The following is a 15,766-nucleotide window of genomic DNA, read 5'->3' on the forward strand; positions in this document are numbered from 1 at the left end:
AGCCAAATCACAGGTTCTGCCCACACTCAAGGAGAGGGGATTACACAGAGCATAACACCAGGACTGGCAGTCATTGGAGCCTTCCTAAAATTCTGCCTACCGCAAACATAACCAGGTAGTTAAAGAAAAGTAAAATAAAGATATTTAATAATATAGAGGCATTAAATGATTGTCTTAACTTTTCATAACATGGTCTAGATGACCATGGAGCTAGCATGCCACATACCACATTCATGACATGTCCAAAGCAAGGAAACCAAGATCATGAATCTCGATCCTCCAAAATAAGACAACAGCACTTACTGAAAACCCATCAGTAAAGCATATTAGCATCAAATTTTACATTAGGAAGGACTAGGGTGTCATCAGTTATAAATCAAGTATTTTACAGATGAAGAAAATAAAGATCATGGGGATAACAATGTGTTAATAAATGGAGATGTTAAAAAACATCATGACAGGGGCAGCCCTGGTGGCTCAGCAGTTTAGTGCCACCTTCAGCCCAGGGCGTGATTCTGGAGACTTGGGATCGAGTCCCATGTCAGACTCTGCATTGAGCCTGCTTCTCCCTTTGCCTGTGTCTCTGCCTCTCTCTCTCTCTCTCTCTCTCTCTCTCTCTGTGTGTGTGTCTCATGAATAAATAAAATCTTTAAAAAAATATCATGACAAAGGTTATATTTTAATAACCTTACATGACCAGTGTGCATTCAAAGACAGCCTATAGTCATTTGTATATCAGCATTCTTTCCTGAGTTTTAAAAATCCTCTTCAAATGATTATATAATCACAGGGCTGAGATAAAAGTCAGTGATATGCCATCTAATACTATTTTTCTGTCTTCCTATGAATGGTCTCTGACTCCTCAATGAGGAAAACATTGATCTAAGGAAGCATGCAGAGAGGCAGTCTTCCAGGGCTTTATTTTCTCACTAAATGAAAATTTCTTAATGCGGAAGTTCTTGATAGAAGATTTCTAATGTCTGGTTTCCAAAGTGAATTAATTTTAAATCCTTGTTAAGGATAAATGTGCTCAAGGTTTTTGACCTCCTAAAAGGAACAACATTGTCTATTGCCATAGTAAAGGAACATATATATCTGAACCTAGTTAATTTCTCTATATAAACTTTTAAGATCTGGCAGGCAGATGCGGGGACCTACTCATCTTGCTGCCTCTCAAGATGAACGAGCTTCATATGAAGTTTCCTTTGCTTATTAAAACTGCTACTCACTCAGTAATCTCCTTGACATCAATCATAGAACCATTTTTCTAGATATGTCTCCTGAGGAAAGGGAAACAAAAGCAAAATTAAACTATTGGGACTACATCAAAATAAAAAGTTTTTGCTCATTGAAGGAAATCATCAACAAACCAAAAAGACAACCCACTGAATGGAAGAAGATATCTATAAATGACATATCCAATAAGGAGTTAATACCCAAGAGCTTATACAACTCAACACTGGAAAAACAATCCTATTATAAAATAGGCCATAGACATGAACAGAATTTTTTTCAAAGAAGACATATAGGTACATGAAAAGATGCTCAACATCACTCGTTATCAGAGAAATGCAAATCAAAACCAAAATGATATATCACCTCACACCTGTCAGTATGGCTCATATCAACAACACAAGAAACAACAGATGTTGGTAAGGGTGTGGAGAAAAAGGAACCCTCATGCACTGTTGGTGGGAATGTAAATCGGTATAGCTGCTGTGGAAAACAGTATGGAGGTTCCTCAAAAAATTAAAAATAGAACTACCATACAATCTAGTAATTCCACTACTGAATATTTACCCAAAGAAAATGAAAATACTAATTTGAAAAGATATATGCACCTCTATGTTTATTTTAACATTATTTACAATAGCTAAAATATTTTATATGCGAATAAGTAAATAACCATAAATCTTTTAAAAAATCTATCTGGGTCATTAAAAATTAAAAATGCCTTGTTTTAATATACTTACTGATGAGAATCATGGATACTATTTAATAACCATGAACACTTTAACCAAAACTAGTTTTGGATATTAGTTTTACAGAAGGAAAATATAAAAAGGAAAAACAGAATGAGCCACTTTATTGCACTGGTTCTTTTAATGTCCACTTTCCTGAATAATTGATTTAGCTATTATGATGACCAACACAGAATATTCTAGAAAGTTTATGTTTGGCATCAGTTGTTAAAATTTCCTAAATATTACTTTATGTTCAATAGATGTCATACATAGAAATTATGTAAAATTCTGTTACATGAAGTTGCAGTTCTAAGACTGGAACTGTGCTTGGGAGATACTCATGATACTGGTGGTTGGCTTTACTGTCTTCTATAGTAAAATATTAAAGTATATGATGAGGGGAACAGGAGGACTGAAATGATAGTATGTCTAAGTTAATAAACCTGCCATTGCTATATGTTGGGGATCTAAGCAGAGAAAGTCTTTTAAACTTTGTTAATTTGGGAAATTATAGTTTTCAGTCTATCTTGACTAATGACTATATAGGTAATAGATAGGTTGTTATACTGAATTTGGGGAGAGAATTATATACTAGCTGTTACATATTCAAAATTCTATCACTCTGTGCAAATGTTGAGAGCCCTGACTTTATCATTTTAGCGCCAAAGCTCTTCAAAGTTTCTTTTATAGTCATGTTGCTTCCTTGGCATGTATGTAATCAAGAAGGGATACTGGTTTATATATGAATAAAATAAAAACAAAACTAAATTACTATATACAGTGAGATCTTTAAAACTAGGGAAAAAAATCAGAGCATAAATGAATGTACAATGTCCAGCGTTACAATGCATGGAATGTTCCCAAAGCAAGGGATCAACCTCACACACATACAAGAATTGCATCATTTATGTTATCTCATTTTGAGAAGAATGACCCAAAGTCCACCCACCATTTTTTAATCAACCCTTGGCACTTTCTGCAGAATAATATTTTTATGGGTCTTCCCTTTTGATCCATGAATACAGGTGTCTGTTCATCCTATTTTGTTGAAAGATGCCACTAAAGAACCCCAAATTAGCAACAGTTTCCTAGTGTTGAAGGAAATACCACACGAGCTAACCGTGTCTCAAACTAGAAAGCACAGGGTATGACGAAGGGCAGCAATGGCAGGAAAACATGTGCTGGTCTCTGTGATGTGCTATCCTAGGTTGAAGTGGACTCAGCTGCTTGGCACAATTTCATTTAATGTAATCAAAATTTATAATATCCAAAACTTGTTTCAGGGCTACGATATAAGACAAGAGCAAAAAGCAAGTACACTATCACTTTATGTTCACATATGGTTTATAAAATTAATTCACATATACTTCTAATATAATACACAACTGCATTCATTCAAGATATATTTACCGAATGCCCAATCATGTGCCAAGATGGCCAGGTGATTGATAGAACCCATCCATGGTCCCTGGTGAGAGACTATTAAAATCTGACCATCCTCCGCACTTCCAGAGCCATGGGGTGGCTTCTTTTCCCCAGGCCCTTCTAAAAGTCTTTTTCCTAGTAAATTTTCTCTCCACATTCTGCATAACCGAGGAGCACATGGTGGTGGGTGCAGGGCTCTTTAGTCAGGAAGCATTTCTGATAGATCCTATAGTTTATAATTTGAGGACCTCAATCTCAGTTCACTCTCCAAAAAATATTAAAATATTTTAAATTCAGAGATAAAATGAAGCTGATATACAGCATGTGCATAGCATATGCTGTGCTACTTAAGCAAAGGTGTCCAATGAAACTAAATATTATTGTGATACTGTAAAAACGTTTTTTTTTTTTTGTAAATTTTAAAGAAGAAAGCACAACTTCCATTTGGCTAATTTAAATATACTTATGTATTTATAGCATAAATACATAAATTTATAGTATTTAAATATAATTTATAATATCAATTTATAACATATGTTTATATTATATTAAGTAACACCTTTTAAGGTATATTTTGACTTGATTGGTATTTTACCTCTTTGAATATCAGAAAATATTTATGTCAACAAAATAAATAATGTACCTACTGGCTATCGAGCAAAGGCAGAAAAGAAATATTTGCATAGAAAGTGAAGGAGATGGGATGCCTGGGTGGTTCAGCGGTCGAGCATCTGCCTTTGGCTCAGGGTGTGATCCCGGATTCCTGGGATCGAGTGCCACATCAGGCTCCTTGTATGGAGCCTGCTTCTCCTCCCTCTGCCTGTGTCTCTGCCTCTTTCTCTGTGTTTCTCATGAATAAATAAATAAAATCTTAAAAAAAAAAAAAGTGAAGGAGACTCATCAAAGGAAGGCATTTCAGACTGATTGCTACAACTATTGTTCTTGGAAAGAGCCTGTACCTATATCACATCTTCAAGATGCAAGGAAGGAACAGATTAACCTACCTGTGATGTACATGTGCTATTTTTCTCACTATGACTATCTAGCAAAATTAGGACATTTTTATATTAAATGAATATATTTTTTCAAAAAGTATACAAAATATTATCAGAGCATATAAAATTACCCAGCCATCCTGAAAACATGAGGATGTTTAAAACAGACTATGAATTCCTTTTGACTACTAGTATTTTATCTACTAAATCTTTTGTTAAATGTTGACGCGTGGACATGAATTTATTGTATATTAAAGTGAAATTCTAAAAAATGAGAAAGCATCTAGGCAGTTAGTATTAGTGGATTAATGAGATTAGGAAAACATAATTTATAGAATTTTACAAATTAATGGATTAAATAGTCATTACTCAATTTTGATGCAGTCAACCCCAAACTCAAGATGGTTACAATTTTCCCACGTGCAGAGGTAATGACTAACATAAAAAATTGCAATAGAAAAGCAAAAAAACCCCAACACCCTATAGTTCATAGTGAAATTGAGAAAAAATAAATGTATGACTATTTTGCTACTGATTGTTTTGATCTGGACAGAAAACAAACATTAATTACATTAAAAGAGGTTTCTACCAATACAATATGGATGATGTGATACAACAAGCAAAAACATGCTTACCAGGAAAGGAAGCTACTTACTGGGGAAAACCACATCACTTTAAGAATCCAAATCGTAAGAGCAAAATTCACAAGGAGGATGATGAGTAGAAGAAGAACAAATAAGTATAGGCAACGCTTTCTCCAGCCATAAATGCCAATTTTGTAGACACACTGGTTCTCTGGCCTCTGTATGTGGGTACCTTCTGTGGTTGTAGTGTACTGTTCGCGGACCATCTGCCACGGAGTAGGGGCAGGGTGGGAGAAGGGCCAGGGAGGGGTTGAGAGAGAGAGGAAGGGCCAGAGAGAGACACAGAGAAGGAGAGAGAAAGGGAGAGAAGAGGTGTGGAGAGATAGAGTGAGAGAGAGGAAAGGAAGGAGGGAGAGAGAAGAAAGAGGGAGGGGCACAGAGATAGAAACAGAGAATTTGTCAATACTGATTTACTAAAAGTCTGACAAAATAACACTTTTTACCTCAATAATAAATTTCCAAAATTAAGATGATTTTTAAAAAGAATTGAATATTACTTTGAAACACATCACCATTTCAAACACAGAGTGTGAGTAATCTATCATTCAAAATAGTTTAGATATGGCCAATCCATCTGAAATCCAGTGACCGTATTTTCAGATTTTAATCAATAAGTATATAGAGACAACTTGCAAAATTCTGCAGAGTTAAACTTGGAATTGAAGCATCAACCTAAAAAAACTTACCAAGCTTTTAAAAGATTCAGTGGGAGGAAAATCAAGCTGATACCTATATATCTTTCTAAAAATGGAATCCAATTATTTAGTTTTTATGTTAAAGAATTAAATCACATCTTTCTTCAGTTGCTAAATTACTTAGAATTAAAGGCTCTCTTCAAGAAACCTACCACAGTAATTTTTGCCTATAATAAAATTTCCCAGTATTAACCTACTTCCAAGAAATATCAGAATGTATAGGTACATACAAATGTTTACAATATTCATTGTTTGTAAAGAAGAGTAAATTTTCATAACAATTTCAACTCCATGAGGAGATTTTATTTATTTAATTTTATTTCTTAAAAATTTTATTTATTCTTGAGACACACAGAGAGAGGCAGAGACACAGGCAGAGGGAGAAGCAGGCTCCTTACAGAGAGCCTGATGTGGCAATGGATCCCAGGATCACGCCTTGAGCTGAAGACAGATGCTCAACCACTGAGCCCTCCAGGCATATCCCTCCATGGGGAGATTTTAAAGAATTATTCATTATTTCACTTTACATAGAGGAAAGAAGAAAGTGGTTTTAATTTATAAAGTGAAGATTAGAGATTATAAGATTTTCCTGATTATAAATGTAGTAAAATGATGACTCAAAACATAAAATATTCTCCTCTGGGATATTTTTTTTTATGCAAAGGTCTTACTTTTTTTTTTTTTTTTTAGGAATGGTTTGGAGGTGTCCTTATTAAAATAAGTCATAGTCTTAAATAATTCTTTAAATCTCTTTCCAACTCAATGATTGGATTTTCCTATGTTCTAATTCATTATATAAAACTGTGCTATTCATCACGTAGGATTTTCAAATACTCAGGACAATCTACATTATTCAAAACCTAAATGCTTACTGATTTCAAAACTGGCATAACCTATTTACTCACTTCTTTTGAGCTCTTCAATCTTCCTGACATTAGAGTCCACCTCATGCACACAGTTTCTCCAAAGTCCTAGGAGTCATCCTTGATTCTTCTCTTTTCCCTTCAAACCTCTCACATCTTTTTTTTTTTTTTCAAACCTCTCACATCTTATCAGCTCTGCTTTAACATGTATCCTGAATGCGTCCACACCTCTTGCCCCCACACTAGTTCAAGCCACTATGAACTCTCTTACCTGTACTACCGCAAAACTGGTCTTCCTTCCTTCCTTCCTTCCTTCCTTCCTTCCTTCCTTCCTTCCTTCCTTCCTTCCTTCCTTCCTCCCTTCCTCCCTTCCTCCCTTCCTTCTTTCTTTCTTCCAGAAACCATTCTCTACCGAGCAGCCAAAAGTGCAAAATGTAAGCAAGCTCCAATCATTCTGTTCTTTCAAGCCCTCTAATGGCTATTCCTCACACTGAGAATATCTGAACCCTTCTGTTACCTGCCACACCCTACATAAGGGGCCTTTGCTTACTTCTTTGACATCATCTACCACCATTTTGTCTTTTGCTTGTAATACTCCATCTATTCTTTAACAGACCAGGTTAACTCACTTCAGGACCTCTGTCCTGAGCATTATCTCCACTTGAAATACTGCTGGCTCCTTAGATTTCAACAGCAGCTTACATGTCATTTTCTCAAAGAAGTCTTCTCTGGGCATTGAGTCACTTGCGATTGCCTCACACTATTACATTTATTTCAAAGTGCATGTCATCATCTGTAATAATGGAGGCAACTCCAGAATTTCTGTGAAGCGTAGGCTGAGAGACTGCAATTGGATTGGGAAGAGAGGCCAGAGAATCTGAATTTATAGGAAATGCACTATTTTACCGTATCGCTACAGATTAGTAAAAATAGCAGCTTTCCAAGAATGTGTGTACACAGTTTCCAACTGCTACATATCTCTATTCCTATATATAGTTTCCTATTGCTAGTGTAACATATTATCACAAATCTAGTGGCTTAAACCAGTACAATTTTATTGTCTTTCAGTTAGGGAGGTCAGATATCTAAAAATGGGTCTTTGTGGACAGGTTCGTATTCCTTCTGGAGGGTCTAGGGAAAAATCTGTTCCTTCTTTTTTCCAGTTTCCAGAGGCTGCCCACATTCCTTGGCTACAATCTGTCTTTATGTTGCCTCAGCTCCTTCTGACTCTAATCCTGCTACTTCCCCTTCATAAGGGCCTTGTGATGACATTGGGCCCACTTGGGCAACCCAAGACACTCTCCCTGTCTCAAAGGCCTTAACATAATCACAACTGCAAAATCTCTTTTACCATGTAAGGCTCCAGGAATCAGGACATGGACATATTTGGGGGCCATTATTCTACCTTTCATAGAAAGCTTTTTTTACACTTACATAAAATGGGAAAAACCTTAATATCCATTTGAGACAATTTTGTTGTGGCTTATAGGAGAGCCAAAAGCAATTCTGTTATGAGGGTGGCCCTTAAATCCCTCTAACTTGGTCCTGGGAATCTGTTTTGATTATTCATTCACCTGTTTATTGACTCCTTTTCCTTAGAATTTAAACTCTATGTGAGCCTTGTTCATTGCTATGTCCCTAAAATAGTGTAACAGACAGGTAATATGCACACAATAAAATCCATAAGTGGATGAAGAAATTGAAAGAACTATTGAATTTGACAAACATTCATTGCGCTATCTACATGCCAGGGACGATGTTACCCAATGAGGCTAGATAGATGGAGTGAGCCCTCTGAGTTACACACTAAATAAAACATTCCATGACTTATGAACATATGGAATCCGTCAAGAAAAGATCCAGTACTTGTGATCCAATGCTCTTCTTTAACAGTGATTTGAATGAGGAGTTAATGCTAAAGGGGACCTCGACTAAATAGATAAAAATAAAACATGCTGTCTCTGTTAAAGCATTTCCAGAAAAGACCTGTTGGAAAGAGGACTAGTAATATATGAGGCCTCTAGGATTTTATTATTGAAAGAATACTAACAAGGATGAACTAAATAAGACTGGAAAGTCAGTCTTCGAAGGGGTGAGCCACCAGCCTGTGGCTCCTGAGGATGGTGATTATGCTTTTACCACCATATGCCCTGGCAGACAGCAGGCACTTCACAAATATCTACAGCACCAGCTCCACTTCTCCACTACTTCTTCCAGCAAAACTCCTTGAGTGGGTTGACTATACCTACTGTCTAACTATGTGTCTTCCTTCTCTCTAGAGCTTAATTACAGGCAGGCTTGTTTTTTTTGTTTTTGTTTTTTGTTTTTTTAAGATTTTATATATTTATCCATGAGAGACACAGAGAGAGAGAGAGAGGCAGAGACACAGGCAGAGGGAGAGGCAGGCACTCTGACAGGATCCTGATGTGGGACTTGATCCCAGGACCCTGGGATCATGACCCCAGCCAAAGGCAGACGTTCAACCACTGAGCCACCCAGGCACCCCTGCACCCCAGACAGGCTTTCATACCTACCACCCATTGAACTGACTTTTGTAAGCTCACCAATGACCTCCATATTGCTAAGCAAAGTGTGCATTCACATGACCTATGGTCAGCACATGCCAAAGAGTCATTTGCTTCCTCTTTCACTAGGTTTCCAGAAACCCTACTTGCAATAGCTATTGCTTCTCATTCTCATTTGCTGCTTCGCCCTCATCACCCAGCCTCAGACTCAGCCCTTAGACCACTTCTTCTCTTCATTTACGTTAACCCTCAGTTGTAGATGCATCTTTTTTTTTTTTTTTTTAAGATTTATTTACTTTAGAAACAGAGCAATGGAAGGAGGGACAGAGAGAGAGAATATGAGTTGAGGGAGAGGCAGAGGGAGAGAAGCTCTGTGGGAAGCCTGACGCCTGACACAGGGCTCAATCTCATCACCCATGAGATCGTGACCTGAGCTGAAACCAACATTGGATGCTTAACTGACTGAGCCACCCAGGCACCCCATGGATGCATCTTTAAGCCGAGGACTTGCCAGTTCCTAGCACAGACTCATCTTGAGTTCCAGATTCCTACTATGCCCAACTGGATCTCAAACTTTACATGTCCCGACCAAAACTGACTGCATCTTCCTAACCTACTCCTAGTAAAATTTTCCCCCATCCCACAAACTGGCAACTTCATCCTTTAAGATACTCAAGTCGAAAATCTTTAAGTTGTTCTTAATCCCTTTCTTTTTCCATGCCACATCCAAACCATCAACAAATCAGTGAATTAAAGTACTACCAATAAGGCAAAATCTGATTGAGGCTTACCATTGTCATTTGCCTGGCTGACTGCAACAGCCACCTAACTGTTCTCTGCTTGCATCCCAAATCTCCTGCAATCAATTTCCAACAAGGGGGGCTGGAGCAGTCCTTTAAAACATCAACCGGATCATCCACCACCTCTCTATAAAACCCTTCTGTGGCTTCTATTCCACCTGGAGTAAAACTCAAAATGTTTAGCCTGACTGGCATGATCCATCCTGACTTCATCCCCAGCCACTCTCCCCCTTATTCCTTGCTCAGGTCACACTGGTCTTAACCACATTTAGTTGTTTTGTTTATATTTATTTATAAATAAATTTATATTATTTATTAAAATAAATTTTAAGGGATGCCTCAATCTCACAACCCTTGAGATCATGACCTGAGCTGAAACCAAGAGCTGGACACAACCTACTGAGCCAGTGAGGTACCCCTTACTCACCTATGTATATTCCAACCATGAACTTGGCATTTCCCTTATCTGGAAGCCTGGATGGTCTTCTCCCAGATAATGCATGGCTTCTCCTTTACATCACTCAGCTATCTGCTCAAAGATCATTAAGAAGTCCTCCTTGACCATCTTATTTAAATAACAACCTTCCACCAATGCTACTGCATATTTCTCTATGTTCCTTCCTGCTTTATTTTTCACTATGACACTTAACTCCACATGACAAACTATATATCTTCTTGACTTACTTTAAATACTCGCCTTAGCATATAGAAGCCCCAAGAGGTTAGAGTCTTCAATTGTTTTGTTAATTTGTATCATCCCTGGCAACTAGAGCAGTACCTGGCACATAGTAGGTGCTCAGTAAATACTGAATAAATTAATTATAACCATTGAATGCACATATCCCCCAGATACTTTTATTTAAATTTAAATAACAAAAAAATAAAATCAGTTTAGAATTAGTCCAGAGTTTCCTCAACTGTTTATAATTAGTAACTTGAAACCCAGTCACAATGGACTAGATTAGTGTGCTCAGTTGTTTACCATGAGAGAGGTAGCAGGCTCTACTGTAATCTGCCAAAGGTCTCCCAGGGAAGAGGAAGCTGGGGAAAGTGCTCTATTTAATTTATGAGTTTCACTCATTCATTCATTCATTCATTCGACAGAAAGAGAGAGAGTGCATGGTGGGGATGGGCAGAGAGAGAAGGAGAGAGAATTTCAAGCAGACTCCAGCATTGAGTTTAGAGACTGATGCAGGGGTGGATCCCATGACCCAGATCGTGACCTGATCTGAAACTGAGTCAGATGCTTAACTGACTGAGCCACCCAGGCACCCCATGAGTCACTCCACTTTTGTGCACCTACTTTGCTGACTAAGACGCTGAATCCCATTTCCTTAGCAGAACATACTGACTCCAGGCTCACTTTAAGAAGCTGGTGATCTGCTTTTTGTCCTTCCAGAGTTGAGCTCTATTTACCATTATTTCTGCTCCCACATCTGGTTCTATTTTTTCCCATTGTATTTCTTACTCTATCATGTTTTACGATTTCCCACTTTAAGTATTTTGGTTAACCTCCTATTGCTATTATTTCTCGGTGTTGATTATGTTGCATAAAACAAGGATTTTGCTCTAGACAGGCATGATTTAAATGACTAAGTGGAATATCCAATTTAAATTTTTTTCTTTTTTTAATTTTTTTTCTAAAAAATCAATTTTGTTATTTAATAAATTCTTAGCTTACAGTTTTCATAACTCAGTGGCTTTCATTTTTATTTGATACCATGTATTATACTTTTGCTAGAAGAGACTTTCAGAGGCTATCTGGTTCAGCTAGCTTCCTACAGATCTTTACTATAATCAGCATTGGGAAGGATACCAATTCTTCAGCATTTTGAAGTCAGACAACAGCAAAGTAGTATTTATAATGGCAAGAAATTACACTGGATCAATGCAGAGTACTTTGTGATCTATTTATAAGGCCTTTACCAAAAAATTAATGAAGCAATGCTTTATCTTAGAACTCAAAACCTATATTCCAAGATAAAGAATTTTGAGTTTTGCCATATGTTGAATAAAAATTACCTTTATAGATCACTTTATTTAAAATAATTAATGTTATTAAAAAATTATACCTCTTTCCCTGTTAACCATCTTTCAGAATATGTTGATGGTGGTATATTTAATTTTGATGGGTTGTAAAGGCTTCTCTCAAATACAGATATCAATATTTTAACTGACAGGGATTCAGACATGAAGTGTAATACATTTTTGCATAAATATCAGTTTTTATATACTTGGAATTCATGGTTCCCTATTTATTATTTAAAATAAAACCACCTTATGGATAGGAATTTGGTCTTTAATATTCTTTGATTCTTGTCACAGGGCATAATATAGTGAACTGAGGATTGTGGCTACTAAATAAATGTTGTTAAATGACATTCTTAATTTCGAGCATCATTTATTGATATGCCTAATTTGGATAGGTTCTTGCCAGGAGTTTGAGACAAAGAGATCATAAATACATGGATGATGTTGAAAAGGAGTCAATATGATGTTTTTAAAAATGGGTTTGAAAAGAACCAAACAGACTCTTTAGAAATGAGAAATTCAGTTACATTTTAAAATTCAAAAAGTTATATAGCTTGAAATTATAAGACATATAAAGTATATGTCTTATATGTGTCTAACAAATATGTAAGAAAAGTCTTAGAAAACATGACAGCATGTTAAAGATATGAGAAATATGAAGGGAAAATGATGGATAAAATGGTTTAAATGTGCTCTACTGGATCTTCAGGGGAATAACTAGAGAAAATACAGGAAAGACAACGATTAAAGGGTAATTGTGAAAAATTTTCTCTAATTGAAGATAAATTAGACTTAAAACAGATACTGACTCCTGAGCTGTATAAATTAATTGAAATTTATTTAAAAAATTCTGAATCTGGAGAACACTAAAAGCAAAGAAACCTCATGACAAGTATAGGTCCCAGAGGTCAACCTTGTAAACGTAGTCATGCTGCAAAATTAACAAACTCACCCCAGTGAGGGTCTATATATAGGAGGGTCTGGCAGAGAGTTCAAATCCATCCTTTCCCCAGCTAGCACTTGTTGGTAGGGCACCTGCTGAGAATGATCATGAGCTCTTGGGCCTGCACAGTGATTTCAAGAAGGAAGGGAAGGAGGAAGAAACAGTGATTCCATGAATCTCCCAGTTAACCTATTCTGGGAAGAGTAATCTAGGAGATTATTGGTGATAGGAGCTCCATTTACTGATTTGCTTATATCCAGCCCAACACACGTAATACCACCCATCCTTTTACCCCAAAGGAGATGAAAACTTCAGCCACTCCTTGACAATGGGGCAGGAGCAGAAGACAGGCACCATCTATTATTTATGTCATATCTGAACTCTCATAATGACAGGCACATTACAGTGGGAGATTGTTGTAACACTACAGATATAAAATATATTCACCAGTAGGCTGTATAAATGCTAGACTTGTATGAGTCTAACAAACATTCTGATATACCCACTTCTATGTATATCTATTCATCTATATATAGTAAATAAAAACTGAAGAAGTTCCACAAATAATGAAGCAAGCCATTATCCTAGTGGAAGATTTTAGCATACCTCTAGATAGATCAAGCCCTCCAAAATTACTGCTGCTATATGAAACCTGGACAATACCATTGAAATGTGTTTAAATGGACATGTAAAGAGCCCTATCCCTGAAACAGGGACATGCTTATTCTTTTTAAGCATATATGTAACATTTACAAAATCGTAACATACTGGTTCACAAGGAAGTATGATGAAATGCCACTTGATTCGTTTCTTACAAATTCTTTGTGGATAATATAGTAAAATTAGAAGTGCATTACACAATAATGGATAAAGCAAAAACCAAAGTCTTTGAAATATGTTAAGAGGACTAGGGTTGAGGCTTGACGATCATGCTCACTCAGGTACATATATATGATTCAGATTATATTTTCCTGCCATAATCCCAAGACAAGGGATGGAGGATGTCCAATGGGCAAGCTCCCCAGCCATCTCATCTCTCTAAGGGAGATTCATCTGAGTGTTAGGGATGGAACTCTGACTGCTTTGAGTTAGATCCTGCCAGGCCACAGGGCATGCTGACTGGAGGCTTACCAAGCCTCTAGTAGCACCCATCATGCCAACCAAAAAACTGCAAGGAAATTATTTTTGACAGTCTCAAAAACTGCCTTTCATACCATGTAACGTAGCTCTGACAGCCAAGCAGCATAATTTATTATGCAGCACACACTATAATGTTATGTCATCCATTAAAACGACAAGGTAACTCACATGAGTAGTCACCTGCAAGACTATATAACCATGGCCAGTAGGATTTATGTGCACATAATAGGCAATCGAGGAGTATGTATTGGACAAAGGAATATATAGAGAGTGGGACTTACTGGATGCAAAGCGTAGTTTTGCAAGGATGAAAAATGAGATCACAACAATAGAAAAAGGAGAATAGAGTCTAAAACAAGTCCCCACACAGAAGTGATAAATAAGTAAATGGAAAGTGAGAAATAAAAGATAGCCAGTATAGATGGGCCACTCTTCCAGGGAAGAAGTTAGTGTTCTTATCTAAAGCACAGGTCATGCTGGCACTGAGAACCAGAGGACAGGAAGAGTTCTCCCTCCATTTGCTTTCACACTTCCAAAAGATAGCTAATTCCTCTGTTAAATTAGCTAATTCTGTCTTTCTGGCCTCCCTGTTTACATCATAACTCACATCACTGTGACTAGGTATAAACATTCAGGAAAACAAAGAATCATGGGGAGGAGACTGCTCCCCTCCCAATTCAAAAGCTGATAATAAATTGGGGAAAACATCAGCCTTAAAGACAAGGTTGATTCTCTTAAAAAACACAAACAATTCAATAACAGTTGAGCAAAGCCATGCATGTACATCAAAGAAATGTAAATGACCAATAATACACATAGTAAAAAAAGTTTAGCTTCACTGGGAACCCAAGGAATGCAAATAAACACAAATGCTTGAGCAGTTGCAAAGACTAAGGAGATTTAAAAAGTTATAGTAGCCAATACTGGCAAAGTGTCTGAAATGTGAGCACAGTAGTCCTCTGCTGGTGAGTGTGAAAGTGATTGTGATCCTTCTAGACAGATACTTTGTTTGAGGTTCTCAGTGAAGAATACCAAGTAATTTCAATTCTAGAAACTTAGTCCACATTTTCATTCCTATTTCTTTGAAAATTCATATTTCAGGATATTTACTGTAACATTATCTATGATGGCGAAAAACAAGACAGTAAATGAATGAAGGGTAATGAGTTCATTGGATTCTTATGGTATGACAAAATCAACTGCTTGGAAACAAAACAATATCCCAGGGAAAGGCTAATAATAGGGTGTTAAATGAAAAAGATAGATTATTGGGATGCCTGGGTGGCTCAGCAGTTGAGCATCTGCCTTTGGCTCAGGGCCTGATCCCAGATTCCCGGGATGGAGTCCCCTGTCGAGCTCCCTGCATGGAGCCTGCTTCTCCCTCTGCCTGTGTCTCTGCTTCTCTCTGTGTCTCTCGTGAACAAATAAATAAAATCTTTAAAAAAGAGAAAGATTATTGATATACATATTAAAATGTACACATAGAGAAAAGACAATGACATTTAAAAATTGTTAATAATTTTCCATACACTCTACCTTTTTTCATTGAAAATTGCATTTCCCAAATGTTTTTCTGTATTCTTTCAGATTTATAGAATTTTTATAAATCTACCTTTTGAGATCTATTACTTTGATAATGTTAAAATTCAAACACACTTTCCTCAGTGTTTTGTCCTTCTTTTTATTAAACAAACTCAGAAATTGGAGACTTTTTTACAGTGTCATATAGTATTTGACTAAG

The 15,766-nt window shown here is 36.7% G+C and overlaps 1 protein-coding gene across 1 annotated transcript in view; it reads right to left on the reverse strand.

Moving 5' to 3' along the window:
* Window positions 1-5,234, reverse strand: part of SGCG (sarcoglycan gamma) — a 78,634-nt gene extending 73,400 nt beyond the window's left edge. The window contains exon 1 of the mRNA NM_001014276.2: window positions 5,040-5,234. Within this exon, the coding sequence (NP_001014298.1) occupies window positions 5,040-5,234 (195 nt within the window). The remainder of the gene's footprint in view (window positions 1-5,039) is intronic.
* Between the last annotated feature and the right edge of the window lie 10,532 nt (window positions 5,235-15,766).

Source organism: Canis lupus, chromosome 25 (genome assembly GCF_011100685.1).
Source record: "Canis lupus familiaris isolate Mischka breed German Shepherd chromosome 25, alternate assembly UU_Cfam_GSD_1.0, whole genome shotgun sequence".
Taxonomy (NCBI): Eukaryota; Metazoa; Chordata; class Mammalia; order Carnivora; family Canidae; genus Canis; species Canis lupus.